At 45.5% G+C, this 21,023-nt stretch overlaps 1 protein-coding gene across 1 annotated transcript; it reads right to left on the minus strand.

The window, feature by feature from the left end:
- Positions 1-56: 56 nt before the first annotated feature.
- On the minus strand, positions 57-19,962 carry LOC115466216 (kelch-like protein diablo). Its single transcript, XM_030197333.1, has 9 exons — positions 19,373-19,962; positions 18,518-18,880; positions 17,289-17,475; positions 17,040-17,186; positions 15,489-15,617; positions 11,106-11,282; positions 9,698-9,844; positions 1,261-1,426; positions 57-443 (listed from the first exon to the last, which is right to left on the minus strand). Exons 1-9 carry the CDS (start codon positions 19,715-19,717, stop codon positions 284-286), a joined length of 1,821 nt encoding a protein of 606 aa, XP_030053193.1. The 5' UTR covers positions 19,718-19,962; the 3' UTR covers positions 57-283.
- Positions 19,963-21,023: the final 1,061 nt, after the last annotated feature.

A 21,023-nucleotide genomic window follows, 5' to 3' on the forward strand; every position in this document is an offset into this window, starting at 1 on the left:
AGTTCATTACTGAAAGATGTCGATACTCCACAGGACAAGGGAACTATTAAATCCGTAAGTCTGTTTTCCATGCAGGCTCACTGAAAGATTTGGACTGACAGCTTCCCAAAATGTCTGCCATCCAAAAATCTTTCTCCGCCAAAGGAGACGTGCTGCTGGTACTGGGAGGGGATTTAGCAACCTTTCATTTCATTTAACACTCAAGAGGTTAACTTTTCCTAAAAGTCTTCTTCACTCCAGCACCTCAGTGTTCTTGAATTTACAACGGACAGAGGAATGAGGTTCAGCCCCCAGGGTTCTCCTGCTCTCGGGGGTCTGTGGTTGCCAAGTCCTTGCGAATCTGTAGGGGAACACAGCTGAGCCAGCTGCGACTACTGGGCATGTCTCCTGCGAGCTCCCAGGAGTCCGTCTCTTCGCAGTATCGTTCGATGGTGTCATGGTATCTGCAGAGCCAGGTAGAGAGAAAAAAAAACAGACATGAGGACAGAAACCATCTCACTATGCAGACACTTCCCCACCCCACCCTCTTAAGAAACCCTGCTGCCCTAGAACTTCCTTGCCCCATCTCCCAAGACACTCAGTTCTGTAAAATTTGCTGAAACATTCTGCAGAAGATGGTGCCAGCATTAAAAATGTTGTTTGGATGGTGGTCTCTGAATACATTCGGAGCCCTATAGTCCCTCCCCCCCTACCTATTTCTAATGCATCATGGTCCCTGTAGTTCCTCCCTTCCCCAACCTATTGCCAATGCATTCTGAGTCCTGTGGGCCCCCTCTATACTCCACCCCCAAATATTTTAATTACATTCTAGGCCCTGCAGCAGTTACCCTCTACCTATTTCTGATGCATGCTAGGCTATGTTCCCCCCCCCCATCCAAATACACACACTTATTCCTTAGCTCCCTCTATACCAGTCCAGACACTTGGGTTTACACACACCCACCAGCAGATGGCGACAGAACCATTGGCTTCAATGGGACCAATAAGACCCTTTTTCAGTCTACATCCAGCCACTATATCTCAGTCTCCAGCAGATGGCAGACATGGGTAAACCTGTGCAGCCCAGGTCCATTAGACTACTACTACTCAACATTTCTAGAGCGCTACTAGGGTTACGCAGCGCTGTACAATTTAACAAAGAGAGAGGTAGGTTGGTAGTTATATAGGTCCCATTCTGTGCACCAGAGTCATTTTGCTTCTATTAATGAGCTCCAGAGTTTAGGGAAACTGACATTCACTGAATGATGCATCTGTACTTACCGGTCCCAGCCCTCCTCCCCACCCAGGACATAAATCTTCCCGTCCACCACAGCCACGCCTGGCCGGTACCTCCGCTCGTTCATGGGGGAGCACATAGACCACGTGTTTGTTTTGGGGTCATAGCGCTCCACTTTATCCGTGTTCTCTGTGGAAGCATGCCAGCCACCTAGCAGGACAAAGGCATAGTTATTCAGGAGGTATCAGTTCCACAGTTTAGATCCTTAGCCCAAAAATAGGTCTGCCAATACACCTCATTCCTGCCTTATAGCAACTCTGCTATTCCAGTACTGTGAACCCCACACACAGTTCTTTCAATGCATCTCATTCCTGCCCTGCAGCACCTCCTGCTATTCTAGTACTGAGATATCACTCCCTCCTCCACCCAGCACACATCTTTCCTAAAACACCTTATTCCTGCCATGTAGCAACCCTGATTCTCCAGTACTGAGAACACCACAGACAGCTCTACCAATGTACTGTATTCCTGCCCTGCTACACACCCAAGTACTGAGTACTGAGCATGATGTAAATAGGAACAACAAACATAGTTAATGCCAGGAGCCTAAGAAATAAGATGGGAGAATATATTGCACTAAATGAAAAATTAGATATATAAGGCATCTGGTGGACCTGGTGGAAGGAGGATAACCAGTGGGACACTGTCATACCGGGGTACAAATTATATCGTAGTGATAGGGTGGATCGAATTGGTGGAAGGGTAGCATTGTATATTAACGAGAGCCTTGAATCAAATAGATTGAAAATTCTGCAGGAAACAAAACACTTCTCGGAATCACTATGGATTTAAATTCCATGTGTAAAGGGGAAAAGGATAGTGATAGGAGTGTACTACCGTCCGTCTGGCCAGGATGAACAGACGGATGCAGAAATGTTAAAGGAAATTAGGGATGCAAACAAACTGGGCAACACAATAATAATGGGTGATTTCAATTACCCCGATATTGATTGGATAAATGTAACATCGGGGCACGCTAGGGAAGTAAAATTCCTTGATGAAATCAAGGACAGTTTTATGGAGCAGCTGGTACAGGAGCCGACGAGAGAAAGAAAAATTCTAGACCTAGTCCTTAGTGGAGCGCATGATCTGGTGCAGGAGGTAATGGTGCTGGGGCCACTTGATAACAGTGATCATAATATGATCGGATTTGATATTAGCTTTGAAGTAAGTATACATAGGAAATCAAATACTTTAGGGTTTAACTTTAAAAAAGGAGATTATGATAAAATGAGAACAGTAAAAAAAAAAAAAAAGCAGCAGAGGAGCGACTGCGAGGGTCAAAAATTTACATCAGGCGTGGATGCTGTTCAAAAACACCATCCTGGAAGCCCAGGCCAAATATAATCCGCATATTAAAAAAGGAGGATGGAAGACCAAACGACAGCCGGTGTGTTTAAAAAGTGAGGTGAAGGAAGCTATTAGAGCTAAAAGAAAATCCTTCAGAAAATGGAAGAAGGAACAGACTGAAAATAATAAGAAACAGCATAAGGAATGTCAAGTCAAATGCAAAGCGCTGATAAGGATGGCTAAGAGGGGCTTCGGAAAAAAAATTGCGTTGGAGGCAAAAACACATAGTAAAAATTTTATTAGGCATATTAAAAGCAGGAAGCCGGCAAAAGAATCGGTTGGACCGCTAGATGACTGAGGAGTAAAAGGGGGCGATTACTACTACTACTACTTAGCATTTCTATAGCGCTACAACGCATACGCAGCGCTGCACAAACATAGAAGAAAGACAGTCCCTGCTCAAAGAGCTTACAATCTAATAGACAAAAAATAAATAAAGTAAGCAAATCAAATCAATTAATGTGAACGGGAAGGAAGAGAGGAGGGTAGGTGGAGGCGAGTGGTTACAAGTGGTTACGAGTCAAAAGCAATGTTAAAGAGGTGGGCTTTCAGTCTAGATTTAAAGGTGGCCAAGGATGGGGCAAGACGTAGGGGCTCAGGAAGTTTATTCCAGGCGTAGGGTGCAGCGAGACAGAAGGCGCGAAGTCTGGAGTTGGCAGTAGTGGAGAAGGGAACAGATAAGAAGGATTTATCCATGGAGCGGAGTGCACGGGAAGGGGTGTAGGGAAGGGCGATCAGGGAAGACAAAGCTGTAATGAAGAGATTAAATGAATTCTTTGCTTCTGTCTTCACCGAGGAAAATTGGTGGGATACCGGTGCCGGAAATGGTATTCGAAGCTGACGAGTCAGAGAAACTTAATGAATTCTCTGTAAACCTAGAGGATGTAATGGGGCAGGTCTACAAACTGAAGAGTAGCAAATCTCCTGGACCGGATGGTATTCATCCCAGAGTACTGATAGAACTGAAAAATGAGCTTGCGGAGCTACTGTTAGAAATATGTAATTTATCCTTAAAATCGAGCATGGTACAGGAAGATTGGAGGGTGGCCAATGTAACACCGATTTTTAAGAAAGGATCCAGAGGAGATCCGGGAAATTATAGACCGGTGAGTCTGACGTCGGTGCCAAGCAAAATGGTAGAGACTATTATTAAGAACAAAATTACAGAGCATATTCAAAAGCATGGATTAATGAGAAAGTCAACATGGATTTAGTGAAGGGAAATCTTGCCTCACCAACCTACTACATTTCTTTGAAGGGGTGAACAAACATGTGGATAAAGGTGAGCCGGTTGATATTGTGTATCTACATTTCAGAAGGTGTTTGACAAAGTACCTCATGAAAGACTCCAGAGGAAATTGGAGAGTCATGGGACAGGAGGTAGTGTTCTATTGTGGATTAAAAACTGGTTAAAAGATAGAAAACAGAGATAAATGGTCAGTATTCTCAATGGAGAAGGGTAGTTAGTGAGGTTCCCCAGGGGTCTGTGCTGGGACCGCTGCTTTTTAACATATTTATAAATGACCTAGAGATGGGAGTAACTAGTGAGGTAATTACATTTGCTGATGACACAAAGTTATTCAAAGTCGTTAAATCGCGGGAGGATTGTGAAAAATTACAAGCAGACCTTACGAGACTGGGTAATTTTTTTTTTTGTTACATTTGTACCCCGCGCTTTCCCACTCATGGCAGACTCAATGCGGCTTACATGGGGCAATGTGGTGGACATGGCTACTAGGTATCCTTGGGCTATTCCTCTCCGCAACACCTCAGCCAAAGTCATAGCCTCCCATCTCATACGGAATTTCTGTGAGGTGGGGTTCCCCAGGGAGGTATTAACAGACCGAGGTACCAATTTTCTGTCCCGTACGCTGAAACAGGTATGGGAGGCATTTGGGATCCAGCACCTCCGTACCGCGGCCTACCACCCCCAGACCAATGGGTTGGTGGAACGCTTCAATAAGACCTTGAAGATGCTGTTAAGAAAGGGACTCAGTATCCATCATGAGCAGTGGGATTTGTTACTTCCCTTTGTGTTGTATGTGTGTCGGGAAAGTGTGCAAGCCTCCCTAAAGGTCTCTCCATTTGAGATGATGTATGGGAGAGTACCCAGGGGAGTGCTGGATATTTTAAAAGAGCAGTAGGTGCCACCCGAGGAGCCGGATAAGGAAGTTAGTAGGTATTTGGTTGATCTAAAGGAGCGCTTGAGGAGGGTGCAGGAGGGGGCGCAGCAGGAGCTAGCCAGAAGCCAGGTCACCCAAAAGACCTATTATGATAGGAGGAGTGCCAATCGGACATTTCAGGTGGGGGAAAAAGTGCTGGTATTGATATCTGACTCCCCGCATAAATTCACGAGCCGGTGGAAAGGGCCAGTTACAATAGAGAAACAGTTGGGTCCCACCACCTATGCAGTGAGGCATGAGCAAGGCCGGATACAAACATATCATGTGAATGTTTTGAAGCCCTGGCGGGAGAGAAAGGGGTTATGGACTCAGGGGATACAGGAAGGGGAGGAAGACCTGGGGCCCCAGATTACGGAGTTCTCACAGAAGTGTGAACCCCAGATACTGTTAGAAATATGCAATCTGTCCCTAAAATCGAGTGTAGTACCGGAAGACTGGAGGGTAGCTAATGTTACTCCGATTTTTAAGAAGGGTTCCAGAGGAGATCCGGGAAATTATAGACCGGTGAGTCTGACGTGGGTGCCGGGCAAGATGGTGGAGGCTATTATTAAGAATAAAATTGCAGAGCATATACAAAAACATGGACTGATGAGACAAAGTCAGCACGGATTTAGTGAAGGGAAGTCTTGCCTCACCAATCTAATGCATTTTTTTGAGGGGGTAAGCAAACATGTGGACAATGGGGAGCCGGTTGATATTGTATATCTGGATTTTCAGAAGGCGTTTGACAAAGTGCCGCACGAAAGACTCCTGAAGAAATTGCAGAGTCATGGAATCGGAGGTAGGGTATTATTATGGATTAAGAACTGGTTGAAAGATAGGAAGCAGAGAGTAGGATTGCGTGGCCAGTATTCTCAGTGGAGGAGGGTAGTTAGTGGGGTCCCGCAGGGGTCTGTGCTGGGTCCGTTGCTTTTTAATGTATTTATAAATGACCTAGAGATGGGAATAACTAGTGAGGTAATTAAATTCGCCGATGACACAAAATTATTCAGGGTCGTCAAGTCGCAGGAGGAATGTGAACGATTACAGGAGGACCTTGCGAGACTGGGAGAATGGGCGTGCAAGTGGCAGATGAAGTTCAATGTTGACAAGTGCAAAGTGATGCATGTGGGTAAGAGGAACCCGAATTATAGCTACGTCTTGCAAGGTTCCGCGTTAGGAGTTACGGATCAAGAAAGGGATCTGGGTGTCGTCGTCGATGATACGCTGAAACCTTCTGCTCAGTGTGCTGCTGCGGCTAGGAAAGCGAATAGAATGTTGGGTGTTATTAGGAAGGGTATGGAGTCCAGGTGTGCGGATGTTATAATGCCATTGTATCGCTCCATGGTGCGACCGCACCTGGAGTATTGTGTTCAGTACTGGTCTCCGTATCTCAAAAAAGATATAGTAGAATTGGAAAAGGTACAGCGAAGGGCGACGAAAATGATAGTGGGGATGGGACGACTTTCCTACGAAGAGAGGCTGAGAAGGCTAGGGCTTTTCAGCTTGGAGAAGAGACGGCTGAGGGGAGATATGATAGAAGTGTATAAAATAATGAGTGGAATGGATCGGGTGGATGTGAAGCGACTGTTCACGCTATCCAAAAATACTAGGACTAGAGGGCATGAGTTGAAGCTACAGTGTGGTAAATTTAAAACGAATCGGAGAAAATCTTTCTTCACCCAACGTGTAACTAGACTCTGGAATTCGTTGCCGGAGAACGTGGTACGGGCGGTTAGCTTGACGGAGTTTAAAAAGGGGTTAGATAGATTCCTAAAGGACAAGTCCATAGACCGCTATTAAATGGACTTGGAAAAATTCCGCATTTTTAGGTATAACTTGTCTGGAATGTTTTTACGTTTGGGGAGCGTGCCAGGTGCCCTTGACCTGGATTGGCCACTGTCGGTGACAGGATGCTGGGCTAGATGGACCTTTGGTCTTTCCCAGTATGGCACTACTTATGTACTTATGTAGATAGATCCAGGCCTTAGTGAACCCCAGCAGAAGGATCTGCAGGAACTTTTAGAGGAGTTTCGGGATGTGTTGACCGCTCGTCCCGGGGAGACTACTCTCATAACCCATGATATTATATCTGAACCAGGGAAAGTAGCGGCTCTATCGTCTCTCCCTCCCCCCCCCCCCCCCCCCCCCCCAAAGCGGCAGGAGGTGGTCCGGCAGGTTAAGGAGATGGTATCCTTTGGAGTAATCGAGGAGTCCTTCAGTCCCTGGTCAAGCCCAGTGGTGCTTGTACCAAAAGCTGATGGTACCTGGCGGTTCCGCATTGACTTCCGCCAAGACAATGCCCTGTCCACCCCGGATGCTTACCCAATGCCCCGCATTGAGGAATTACTAGATCGGCTGGGAACCGCCAGGTACCTGTCTACCCTGGACTTGACCAAGGGCTATTGGCAGATACCCCTGATGGAGGGAGCACGGCCGAAAACTGCTTTTGCTACCCCGGTGGGACTTTATCAGTTTAAAAGAATGCCGTTCGGGTTGCTCTCCGCGGCGGCATCCTGCCAACGGTTGTTGGATAGGATATTACGTCCGCATCAGGAGTATGCGGCAGCCTACTTGGACGATGTGGTCATCCATAGTGAGGACTGGGCCACCCATGTAGTACGACTCAGGGGGGTACTGGAGACGTTCCGATGGGCAGGTTTAACCTTAAACCCCCAGAAACGTCATTTCGGTCAGCGGCGCGTGAAATATTTGGGGTACATGGTGGGGGACGGACAGATCACTCCCTTATGTGACAAAGTGGCGAGCATTAGGGAGTTTCCTCGTCCGGGGAATAAGAAAGGGTTAAGGCGGTTTTTGGGTATAGTGGGTTACTATCGGAGGTTTATTCCCCATTTCGCCTCAATAGCAGCCCCTCTAACAGATAAGTTGAAAAGCAAGAGCCCGAACACGCTTCAGTGGGATGGGGAAAGTCAAGGGGCCTTTGATAAGTTAAGGTCGATATTGTGTCAGGAACCAGTACTAAGGGCAGTGTTATCCCAGCTCCATGAGGGACAAGAACATCCCCTCCTGTACCTGAGTCGCAAGTTGTTACCGCATGAGACGAGGTATTCTACCATTGAGAGGGAATGTTTGGCTATCAAGTGGGCCGTACAGGCCTGTCACTTCTATTTGGATGGCCGAGCATTTACGTTGGTGACTGACCACGCTCCTCTCAAATGGTTGGGGCATATGAAGAACAGTAATGCCCGGCTTACCCGGTGGTACCTGGCCCTGCAGCCCTACTGCTTCCGAGTGGAGCACCGGGCAGGTAGGCTTTTAACCAATGCCGATGTCCTGTCACGGATTGCTAGTGAAGAAACAGAAGTCCCTAGCAATCAGTTGAGGATGGGGGTATGTGAGAGGGTAGGTGAAAGGGGATCCGGGAAGGCACGCAGAAGGGGGGTGCAGGCAGCCGGGGAACCCCAACGGGGCAGACCATGTGCACAACACCCACATTCAGAAAGCTGCACTACCGGAGGCAGAGAGGTTGGCCGGGTTAAGGAAGAAGAGGAACTACCAGTCCCAGAATCCCTCTCTTCCCCACCCGGCTATGCAAGAGTTAGGGGAGGAGATAGAAGATTGGGAAATGGTCTCTGAGGAAGGTGATGAGGGCTAGCTGGAGAGGTTGGGGACGGGGGAAGTTGAAGAGGAGGATAAAATGGAGGTTACTGAAGGACTAGGGGAGGAACTGATGGAGATTGGAGCTCTGGCTCAAACCCGAAAAGCTGCTGAAAGAGGGTGGCTAGCTGTGCCTTGGAGAGACTGAGGCGCTGGGGGAGATCTCTACTAAAGAGGAAACAGGTGCAGCCCCTGGGAGAGAAAGAGGGCTAGGCACAATTGAAACCCCAGTCTGAACCAGGTGGGACCAAAGCTGTGTAGCTGTGCTGTAAGAAAGACGGTGTAAACTGTTTCATACTGAAAAGGTCTGGGCCTGCAACCTACCAAGCTATTGTGTTCTCTTTCTGATAATGTACTGTTCCCTAAAAGAAGTAATTTTGGCTAAAGTGAAATATGGACTGTTTAAACCCTGAATGAGACTTGGGCAGCAAACCTTAACAACCTGGGAGTAAGGTGTTTTCCTTTTGTGTCTATGCTGAATGGAAGCAAGAAAATAAAGATTTTTTTTATAAATGTTTTGCCTTGATTGAGCCTCTGTGGAAACAATAGAGAGAGGAAGTCCTGCAAGCTCTCAGGGGGTCTGGCGCTGAGTTCCCAGAACAGGCCAAGGTGGTGTGGAGCAAGGCAACAGTTGGGTGAAGAAGGAAGCTGAGCAGGGTCAAGCCCGGCTGGGTCCTGGAAGGGGGACCCAGCTACAAGTTGAACGGGTAGATTTGAAGCGTATGTTTACGCTTCCCAAAAATACTAGGACTAGGGGGCATGTGATGAAGCTACAATGTAGTAAATTTAAAACGAATCTGAGAAAATTTTTCTTCACTCAACGTGTAATTAAACTCTGGAATTCATTGCCAGAGAAAGTGGTAAAAGCGGTTAGCTTAGCGGAGTTTAAAAAAGGGTTGGACAGCTTCCTAAAGGAAAAGTCCATAGACCGTTATTAAATTGGACTTGGGGAAAATCCACTATTTCTTGGATAAGCAGTATAAAATGTTTTGTACTTTTTTGGGATCTTGCCAGGTATTTGTGACCTGGATTGGACACTGTTGGAAACAGGATGCTGGGCTTGATGGACCTTTGGTCTTTCCCAGTATGGCAATACTTATGTACCCTGCTATTCCAGTACTTGTAATCACACACACAGCTCTGCCAATGCAGCTCCTTCTGCTATTCCAGTACTGAACTATCACTTCCTCCCCCTTCCAACACATGATAACTCTGCCAATGCACCTCACTCCTGCCCTTCAGCACCCTTTGCTATCTCAGCACTGAGATCCCCCACTGCCTCTTTTACCTATGATGTAGATTTTCCCTTTCAGGACACAAGCGGCGGATCCAGAACGTGCTATCCTCATGGGCGCCACTTCCGTCCAACTGCGGACCTTAGGGTTGTAAACCTGGACTAGGTCCATTCCATCCCCATCTTCCAGGACAGCACCTCCTATAAAAGAATAATGTCAAGTTCTTACTGCATGGATCAACATAGAGCAAAGCTTTCCAAATTCATCCCGGGAGTCACACATAAGCGTTGCCATACTGGGACAGATCGAAGGTTCATCAAGCCCAGGATCTTGTTTCCAACAGTAGCCAATCCAGGTCAGAAATATCTGGCAAGATCCCATAACAGATTTTATGCAGCATATTCCAGGAATAAGCAGTGGATTTTCCCAAGTCCCTCTTAATAATGGACTTGGCCAAACCTTTTTTTTTTAAACCCTGCTAAGCTAATTGCTTTTACCAGTCAAGTTATCAGGATACCCACAATAAATATGCACGTGATAAATGTGTACAGTTGGAAAAGAAGCATATATAAATGGATATATGTTGTGACAATAAAGAACTTCAGGTAAAATGGCAACAACTTATTGAGACACCAGTAATATCAAATTATACTTTTCAAGTGTCCAAAATCATATATATATATACCACACTTTAAATGCAGAATTTTTTCACAACTTCTATAAATTTCTCATCAAATCATTCAATTGACCTCAGCGATGTTCATTGCCAACCATAGTTATCTTGTAAGGCAATGTTAACAACATCCATCATCTTCATAGGTCAGCTCTACCATACTTAGCTTTTAAAGTTATTTTTAAATTTTTATCAATAAATTAACTTTAAACTTTTTTGACTTATCTTATTTCCATTTATCATCGGACCCAGAGGTAAAATTGTCCGACATATGTTTCGCTCAAACCTGAGCTGCCTCAAGGACCGTCCCCCTGAGCATTTATTCCAGCGCCAGCTCTGCTCAAACTATTATAAACAGTTTTACCTCTGGGTCTGATGATAAATGGAAATAAGATAAGTCAAAAAAGTTTAAAGTTAATTTATTGATAAAAATTTAAAAATAACTTTAAAAGCTAAGTATGGTAGAGCTGACCTATGAAGATGATGGATGTTGTTAACATTGCCTTACAAGATAACTATGGTTGGCAATGAACATCGCTGAGGTCAATTGAATGATTTGATGAGAAATTTATAGAAGTTGTGAAAAAATTCTGCATTTAAAGTGTGGTATATATATATATGATTTTGGACACTTGAAAAGTATAATGTGACAATAAAGAAAGCATGGGCATCTGTGGGATCATCAGTACAGGTTTGGGAAACCTGGCCTTTTCACTCTAGGATTCAAGTGGACAGTAAGAATCCTATGAAAAGATAAAGCACTGGGGACAAGAGGACAAAAAGCATACCCATCACGTAGAGAAGACCATCATGTGCTACCACAGCAGGGCTGGTCACTGCCATCCTCATGGGCTCCACGAAGTGCCAGGTGTTGGTGTGAGGGTGGTAGCACTCCACCGAGTCTAACCGTGAGTAACCCTCCCATCCTCCAACCGCAAAGATGAAGCCGTCCAGTGTGGCCAGACCTTGGGAGAGGAGAGAGAAGGGGGTGTGAGAGTAGAAGCACTCCAAGAATGAAACCATCCTGTACATCCATGCCTGGGGAGAGAATGACAGGCCAGTCCAGTCTGGAAGGAAAGAATATGAATGCAGGTGCTAGGGATGGGCCTTTCCAGCAGAAGAGACACACAGAAAACCACAGTGAGGCAAAGGCTACCACAAGGGAAGATATTTTGGATTTAGCGGATATCTTTTTCAGTAGTAGCTCAAGCTGAGTCACATTCAGCTGCACTGGGTAATTTTTCTGTCCCCCCCCCCCCCCCCAGGCTTACAATGTAAGGGGTCCTTTACTAAGGTGCATGCTACATAATAAGATGCCCATAAGTATATAATGGGCTTCTAATCATTAGCGCACTTTGGTAAAAGGACCCCCCAAGTTTATACGATTTATCAGAAATTGCAGACAAAATCAATCTCAGCTTCCAGGTTATGAATTCATGGTCGGATGCATTTCATCTGAAGCTCAACGCTGAAAAGACACAATGCCTTATAATATCATCGCAATATAATAAAATCAAATACACCAATATAAACACACCAAACCATACTCTTCCTGTTGCGGACACCTCGAGACTCCTACGCCTAACAATTGATCGTAATCTAAATCTAGATAACCACGTGAATAATGTTATAAAGAAAATGTTCTATGCAATGTGGAGGTTTAGAAGAGTGAAACCTTTCTTCCCAAGGGAGAAATTCTGTAACCTAGTGCAATCATTAGTACTGAGTGATCTGGACTACTGTAATTCCTTATATGCGGGATGCAAGACTCAAACTATCAGTCTGCCCAGAACACCGCAGCCAGACTGATTTTTGGGAAGGCAAAATATGAAAGTGCTGCACCCCTTAGAGAAAAATTGCATTGGCTTCCTCTGAAAGATCGAATTGCATTCGAAATATGCACCTTAGTCCATAAAATTATTTACGGAGATGCCCCTTCCTATATGTCAAATCTGATAGATCTACCAGAGAGAAATAACAAAAGTTCATCACACACTTACTTAAATCTCCATTACCCTAACTGCAAAGGACTTAAATACACATCAATACATGCATCCAGCTTCTCATACATCTATACACAACTATGAAATGAATTACCGACCACCTTGAGAACAACATATGACCTGATGACCTTCTGGAAATTACTGAAGACTTATTTGTTCAAAAAAAAAAAAACGTACAAAAAAGATCCCCCATAAAAACTGGCACCTAAACTTCACCAGATACAAGATTAATGAAAACTTTCAAATTCGTTTATTCTAACTTACACCCTAATTATCGAACGTTTTATCTTGTCCTGTTATCATTGTTATGTTTTATCTACTCACCCACTTCTCATTATACATAATTCTCTTATACACCTTAACCGCAATAAGGCTGACATTATTATTCCGTTAATATGATTACCATGATTTTCTCATGCACCTTATTTGTTATTTATAGTCTGATTTCCTTACCCCATCACTGTGATGTTGTTGTTGTATTACATTGTAAGCCACATTGAGCCTGCAAATATGTGGGAAAATGTGGGATATAAATGCAGCAAATAAATAAAACACCTAAAGCAGTGGAGGGTTAAGTCACTTGCCCTAGATCTCAAGGAGCAGCAGCGGGGATTTGAACCCTGGCTTCCCTGAATCTCAAAGAATCCAACCTGGTAAGGAGACTCCAGAAGGGCCAAGCAAGAAACACCACCAACCAGTACGGCAAGAAGATAAGTTTTATTCACAAAGATCAATTTGATGTGACCGTGCTTCAGCAAATGCCTGCATCAGGGGTACAATATTCAATACCAGTAAAATAAATCAATAATAATTGTATCCCAGACTGCAATCGGTAAGTAAAATTCTATTGTCAATACAAATAGCACTGGTCATTGTGTTGCAGAGACCAAGCACATAATGCTGGTGTCTACTTACCGAGTCACCTTTTTAGGAGTGTGGGCACCACTGGTTAAAACACCCTGAGCTACTCCAACCCCAAACACAGAGAGTTTGGGGGGGGGGGGGGGGGGGGGGAGGGAGAAGCAATACAAAAGACAGAGACTTATGGGCATAGAGAGGAAACGGGAGAAAAGTGGGCACAGAGTACATTTGATGGAAAAAGTGAGAAAGCGGCCTAGTGGTTAGAGCAATAGACTGAGAATAAGGGATCCCAGGGTTCAAATCCGGTCACTGACACTCTTCAGGCAAATCACTTTATCCCCCATAGGTACCACATAGATTGTAAGCTCTTTGAAGAAGGAACATATTGTACGTGATTAATTATCACATTTATAACCCACCTATCCAAACATCTAGGCGAGGTGCAATAAAACATTCATTAAAAAAAAAAAAAAAGGTAATCAATAGAAATAAAACAAAATAAAACATGGAAAAGAAAATAAGATGATACCTTTTTTATTGGACATCTATATAAATAATTCTCACCTCAAACATTCTGAAGCTCACTCTGTGGCAGGGAAATACTGAAGCCCTGCACTGTTGAGGCTGTCAGCACCACTCACTGTCACTCATAGACCCGCCCTCAGCCACGCCCATTCCGCACATAATTCGCAACCCCAACGTTCTAAATGAAGCTGCAACTTCCGTTTTGAGGTGGCATAGATCGGAATTTTCCCCCATGACTGTCTGCCCCGCCCTCGCATCACAACGTTATGACGTTGAGAGCGGGACTATGACACTCAGCGAATCGCATCGCCACACCCACTACTAAACCCTCCTCCACACATCTCCGGCACTCCCTCCCCCTCCCTCAGTCCCACCTCAGCTGTTTTAAACTGCAGGTCTTCAGGGTATCCCTTTCCTAACCACTCCACGTTACCTCCGCACAGCAACTTCAAAAAAAATATGAACCGTTACCTAGCTCCACTTCTCAGCTGGTCTTCGGAAAGGTAAAGAAACTGAAGACGAAGCCCCCTCCCCCTTCAGCAAACTTCTCCCCGTTAAGTTTCACAGCTCCACTTCTCAGCAGGTCTTCGGAAGTAAACAGAAAAGGAAACTGAAGAGGAAGCCCCCTCCCCCTTCAGCAAACCTCTCCCCGTTAAGTTTCACAGCTCCACTTCTTAACCAATCTGGGCCACTTGCCACTTTCCCTTCTGTTCTACATCCTACAGCTGCCCGGAGCACTGACTGAGTGGACTACAGCATTTTTATTTCTTTTTCCGTTACCAGTTTTGAAAGGCAGGGTGAATGCTGGGTTCCCCGGGCCCAGAGAAAAAAACAAGTCTTTTTTTAGTGTCCAACAATTTTATTGGTTTTACAAAAATCTAAACACTTTATCAAGTAATCATATCTATCACACACACACACAGTCAACTCTCTCTCTATCACACACTCACTCTCACACACACTCTGTAAAACACACACACTCCAAGGAAAACCTTGCTAGCGCCCGTTTCATTGCTCTCAGAAACGGGCCTTTTTTACTAGTAACAATACATTTCTTGATTAGCTTTCGAAGGTTGCCCTTCTTCGTCAGATCGGAAATAAGCTAATCAAGAAATGTATTAAGTTATATCCAATAAGAAAGGTATCATCTTATTTTCTTTTCCATGTTTTATTTCTATTGATTACCTTTAAAAGTGGACTAACACGGCTACCACACCTCTCTATAAAAAAAAAAAAAAAACCCCACAAACAATACACAATCTTACAAATCACAAACTCTAAAAACTCAGAACCCCCATCAGCCAAATGCCCTAGAAAATAGCCAGGTTTTTTAGCAATTTCTGTAACTGGGGAGCCGATACCGACTGGCGCATAACCAGTGGTAACAAATTCCACAAACGAGGACCAGCAATTAAAAAAACAACTACGAATTACCTCCAAATGTGCCAGATGAAAAGATGGAACGACCAATAAATTCTGGTTTTTGAGACTGTAATGCCAGAGGAGGACAATAAGACTGCTGCAAACTGCGCACCGAGGCCTCGGGAGCGACACCCAGCCACGCTTGAAACACCAACAACAAAAGTTTAAATTCAATACGCTGTGCCACAGGCAACCAATGCAAGAAAATTAAACTGAGGCGTCGTAAGCGCCTCCCGACCCAAACCCAAAAGAACTCGTGCAGCAGAGTTCTGGGCAACCTACAAGGCTCGCAAATCCCACTACAGCACTGTGTAGTACATCTAGTAGTATCTTTTTCAAGGAGACGGTGGAGAAAATTACCTAATTCTGACCGTGCCACGTTCATCGATGCCATCTCCTGCCAGCTGTCAAAGCAAGGATCATAACGCCACATCTCCCTGCTGGCCGAGCTATCCGAGAACTCTCCCCCGGCGAGATACAGCATGGCACCTGCAGAGAGAAAGCAGAGTGTACCGGGAACCAGATTTGTTTCACCTTCTTAAGAAGCGAAAATAAAGAACAGGACAGTCAAAGATCAGTGGGAACTCAAAGCAATATAACAGGAATTAAATGAAATACCTTCACTCTAGTGCTCTGTTAGACCTTGTGGTAGGAGTGGGATTGGTTTCATAATTCTAATCTCTTAGCAATAAGCTACCAGAGGAAATGTTTCTGCCAGCGGTGAGATAAACTATCAATCTGCAGCTGTCAGAGCTCTGTGCTCTCAGTAAGACTGTTGACACAGGAAGAGTTTGTGGCAGTGGTGGGATAGTGGCCTGGGTCTGTGGGTATCCAAGCTCTGATGCACAGGAGAGTTGGTAGCAGAAGTGGGATTGGAACTTTGTGCGTCTGTTTACGCTTTCCAAAAATACTAGGACTAGGGGGCATGCGATGAAGCTACAAAGTAGTACATTTAAAATTAATCAGAAAATTTTTCTTCACTCAACGTGTACTTCAACTCTGGAATTTGTTGCCAGAAAATGTGGTAAAGGCAGTTAGCTTAGCGGGGTTTAAAAAAGGTCCGGATGGCTTCCTAAAGGAAAGGTCCATAGACCATTATTAAATTGTCTTGGGGAAAAATCCATTGCTTATTTCTGGGATAAGCAGCATAAAATGTTTTGTACTTTTTTGGGATCTTGCCAGGTATTTGTGACCTGGATTGGCCACTGTTGGAAACAGGATGCTGGGCTTGATGGACCTTTGGTCTGTCCCAGTATGGCAATACTTATGTACTTATGACCACTAGGCTGCACAGCTGCTCCCAGCTCTGAGATGGTGTCAAGGAAACAAAAACTGTGAAGCATGCACTCACACATATTTGTGTATCATAGACCACAGTGGAAAACAGCAAAGTGGAGAGCTGATGTACTGTTTACCATAATAGTGACACAACAATGACGATGGACGGATGATGACGATGACAGAACACTGGTAGTGACTGATGACATGTTAAGAGGGACAGAGTGGCTGTGTGTAGTTATCTGTACACACATGCATCACTAATTTAATATCCAAGAAAACAAATAAGGCAGGTGATTCTCAAGATCCAGCACGGAATAGAAAAAAAAAAAAAAATGTGAATCGCCAATGGCAATGTTGAAAAAAATAATTTATTGACTACGTTATATAAAATAGGCCCGACACGGCCGCGTTTCGCCCTCCTAAAGGGCTCCGTCAGGGGCTAACATATAACAACCCAGTGGTGCAATAAAACCAGTTCTACCTACTCGACTAAAACACTTCTTCTCCTGAGAAGCAGCCCATATTGGGCCTATTTTAAATAAAGCGGTGAATCAACACTGCCGTTGGCGATTCGCATCTTTTTGTTCACTAATTTAATAGGCAGCAATGGTCGTGGTGCTAGAAGATTACCTGATGCTACCAGCCCATGTTTGCTCACGGCAAAGGAGAGGCAGGAGAGGGAGCGCCACCGACTGGTGACAGGGTCAAAGCTCTCCACGCTGCGCAGGACCACTTTATCATCTTCCCCACCCACAGTCACTATCACCTCCGAAATGCCTGGAGGGAAGCGGGCAGAAGGATGGAGATGTTACTGCAAGCATCTCACAAGTTATTATTCCAGAAACAGAGAGAGCGAGGGAGGAGTAGGGTACTGGTTACCGGTGGACCTGCGAGGCCTGGTGCGGGGCCCGATGAACTCATTGCGGCGATCCTGCAGCAGCAGGAAGTCCTTGGCTTCCGATATGAGGCGCTGGCATGGTGGTGAATCCTGGATGATGCTGTGAGGCTCGATCACATCGTGGATGTAGTAAGGGCTGATCAGGGGCAAGCGGATGTGCTCAAACACCTGAAAGAAAATTTTGTAAATGCATGGTTACTGTACCCCAGAGCTACTGCACACACAGAAAAAAATGTGGAAATAACCCTGTTATGGTCCCCACACCAGACAGACAGGGTCTTAAGTACACAGGTATTGACACACTGGAACAGGCCAAAGGTCCATCAAGTCCAGCATCCTGTTTCCAACAGTGGCCAATCCAGGTCACAAATACCTGGCAAGATCCGGAAAAAGTTCAATACATTTTATGCTGCTTATCCCAGAAATAGCAGTGAATTTTCCTCAAGTCAATTTAATAATGGTCTATGGACTTTTCCTTTAGGAAGCCGTTCAGACCTTTTTTAAAACCCCGCTAACCGCCTTTACCACATTCTCTGGCAACGAATTAATTACACGTTGAGTGAAGAAACATTTTCTCCAATTTGTATTAAATTTACTACTTTGTAGCTTCATCGCATGCCCCCTAGTCCTAGTAGTTTGGAAAGAGTAAACAAGCGATTCACATCTACCTGTTCCACTCCACTCATCATTTTATAGACTTCTATTATATCTCCCCTCAGCCATCTTTTCTCCAAGCTGAAGAGCCCTAGACGCTTCAGCCTTTCCTCATAGGGAAGTCGTCCCACTCCCTTTATCATTTTTGTCGCCCTTCTCTGTACCTTTTCTAATTCCACTATATCTTTTTTGAGATGCGGTGACCAGAACTGAACACAATATTCAAGGTGCAGTTGCACCATGGACCGATACTATGGCATTATAATGTCCTCACTTTTGTTTTCCAATCCTTTCCTAATAATACCTAACATTCTATTTGCTTTCTTAGTCGCCGCAACGGCTTCATTAAAGCCACCATCCTCCTTCAAGACAGGGAGTCCCATTACAGCCACCACTCCTGACAGAGGAGGCCCTAATAAAATCACTGCCGTATACAGTCTAATAAGAGAGCCACCATACAGTCATTGACCCCACTAGCATCTTGTACTCATTACTGGCTGTATGTCAGGAAGCCTGCACGTCTGAATGCCTGTAACTAAGAGATTATTCTCATCACCTTCTCAAAGTTCTGCTTCCGGCCTGGCTCCTTCTCCAACCACAGGGCCACGGCATCAAACACCTCCTCCTCCTGAGCCACATTCAGCTCATCACTGGCCACAATCTCCGTCAGCTTCTCCCTGGCCAAGCACAGGAACTCGTCCTGCCTGCTGACGCTGCTGAAGTGTCTGAGAATATATTCCAGGCTCCGGTGCCTCAGCTCCAGGCAGGCATGCGCCTCTGCAAAGCAGTGGATGCCCACGCAGTTGGTCTCATCCATGTGCTGCTCCATGAAGCAACAGCAAGCTTCCCTCACAGCCAACACATCCAGAAGGTTAGAGGCTGCGAGTAGGCCCTGCACATTGGACTTGTTGATGATAACCTAGGAAGAAAGACAAAGACAAGGGCTCAAAATTCCAAAGACAGGGCAGTCATTGGACAAAACAGCACCTAGGGCAAGACTTGCTGTTGGCACTCCCCTCCCTTTCAGGCTCAAGCACTGGCAGATTAACTCAAAAGGGCAGTGAGGCACCCCTCTTTCCAACTTAGTGTACAGGATTGTCACCCATCTTACCCACTCCGTGCCAATGCTGCCACCCTAGGGTTACCATATTTACCATGATAAACACCCGTCACACCCCCACCACGCCTCTGCACCGCAGTGTCACCCGCCCAGACTTCCTGCGGTGTCCTCAAAAAGAGAACCCATTCGGGTAAAACCGGACGTATGGTAACCCTATGCGGCTGCTTATCTGCCTAGTGGAAAAGTTGAGCAAAGGAGCCTGTAGTAACACCCATGGAACCCTGGGTCTGAAAGTGCCAGAAATGGTCAAAGATAAATGGAAATTGACATGGTCATGGTCCATCCTCACACCTGTGCTGTGTAGGCATACTCAACAAGGGCGCCAACCATGGCGGGCTCCACACCGTTGATGGCCACACGCTCCTGGTTGGCTTCGGCCAGGCCAGTGTGGGAGAACATGGCACGAAAGTAGGAGCTGCAAGAGGCCAACACCAGGCGGTGGCAAGGGAAGTCGTGGCCCCCACAACATAGGACCACATCGCAAAAGCTGCGTAGCAGCCGCAGGCTGTTCAGCCCTTCCAGCACACGCTGGGGGTGCAGGGGGTCAGTGAAGAAACTTTCCTCTTCTCCCGCCACCACCCCTGAAGTTCGCTGGAGCCCCCGGCTTTCGGGTACATTGCGGGGAGCAGTATCCATAGCTCGAAAATGGGCGGCAACAGAGTCATTTCCGGGCTGCTGTACGGCAATTTAGCCTGACATGGGCATCGCCATATTGGGATTCCGGTCCGGCATAGCAAAGACAAAGAATATTTTTTAAATAACTTTCATTTCATTATACCCAGGTGGGAGAAGGTAATGAGAAGCGGTTCAATCGTTTCGTAGGTTTGGAACCTCCGCTTCCTTTCTTTCGCGCACAGTGATACAACGAAACCTATCCAACGGGCGATTGTACGGAAATGAGCGTTCTAAGGCGACCGCCATGGTTTTGTGTCGTAATTTCCGTTCAGAGAGGAGGAGGATCCGTACGGCAGTGGAAAGGATTTGAACTTAAGTTCCAGTAGGCGCCGCTATGTCTTTATGACGTTGTAACAACATGGTAACATAGTAGATGACATAAGTACATAAATAATGCCATACTGGGAAAAGACCAAGGGTCCATCGAGCCCAGCATTCTGTCCACAACAGCGGACAATCCAGGCCAAGGGCACCTGGTGAGCTTCCCAAACGTACAAACATTCTATACATGTTATTCCTGGAATTGTGGATGTTTCCCAAGTCCATTTAGTAGCGGTTTATGGACTTGGCCTTTAGGAAACCGTCCAACCCCTTTTTAAACTCTGCTAAGCTAACCGCCTTCACCACGTTCTCTGGCAACGAATTCCAGAGTTTAATTATACGTTGGGCGAATAAACATTTTCTCCGATTTGTTTTAAATTTACTACACTGTAGTTTCATCGCATGCCCCCTAGTCCTAGTATTTTTGGAAAGCTTGAACAGACGCTTCACATCCACCTATTGCACTCCACTCATTATTTTATATACCTCTATCATGTCTCCCCTCAGCCGTCTCTTCTCCAAGCTGAATAGCCCTAGCCTCCTTAATCTTTCTTCATAGGGAAGTCGTCCCATCCCCGCTATCATTTTAGTCGCCCTTCGCTGCACCTTTTCCAATTCTACTATATCTTTCTTGAGATGTGGCTGCCAGAATTGAACACAATACTCAAGGTGTGGTCGCACCATGGAGCGATACAACGGCATTATAACATCCTCACACCTGTTTTCCATACCTTTCCTAATAATACCCAACATTCTATTCGCTTTCCTAGTCGCAGCAGCACACTGAGCAGAAGGTTTCAGCGTATTATCGACGACGACACCCAGATCCCTTTCTTGGTCCGTAACTCCTAACGTGGAACCTTGCATGACGTAGCTATAATTCGGGTTCTTTTTTCCCACATGCATCACATAGTAACATAGTAACATAGTAACATAGTAGATGACG

Source organism: Microcaecilia unicolor, chromosome 3, assembly GCF_901765095.1.
Source record: "Microcaecilia unicolor chromosome 3, aMicUni1.1, whole genome shotgun sequence".
Taxonomy (NCBI): Eukaryota; Metazoa; Chordata; class Amphibia; order Gymnophiona; family Siphonopidae; genus Microcaecilia; species Microcaecilia unicolor.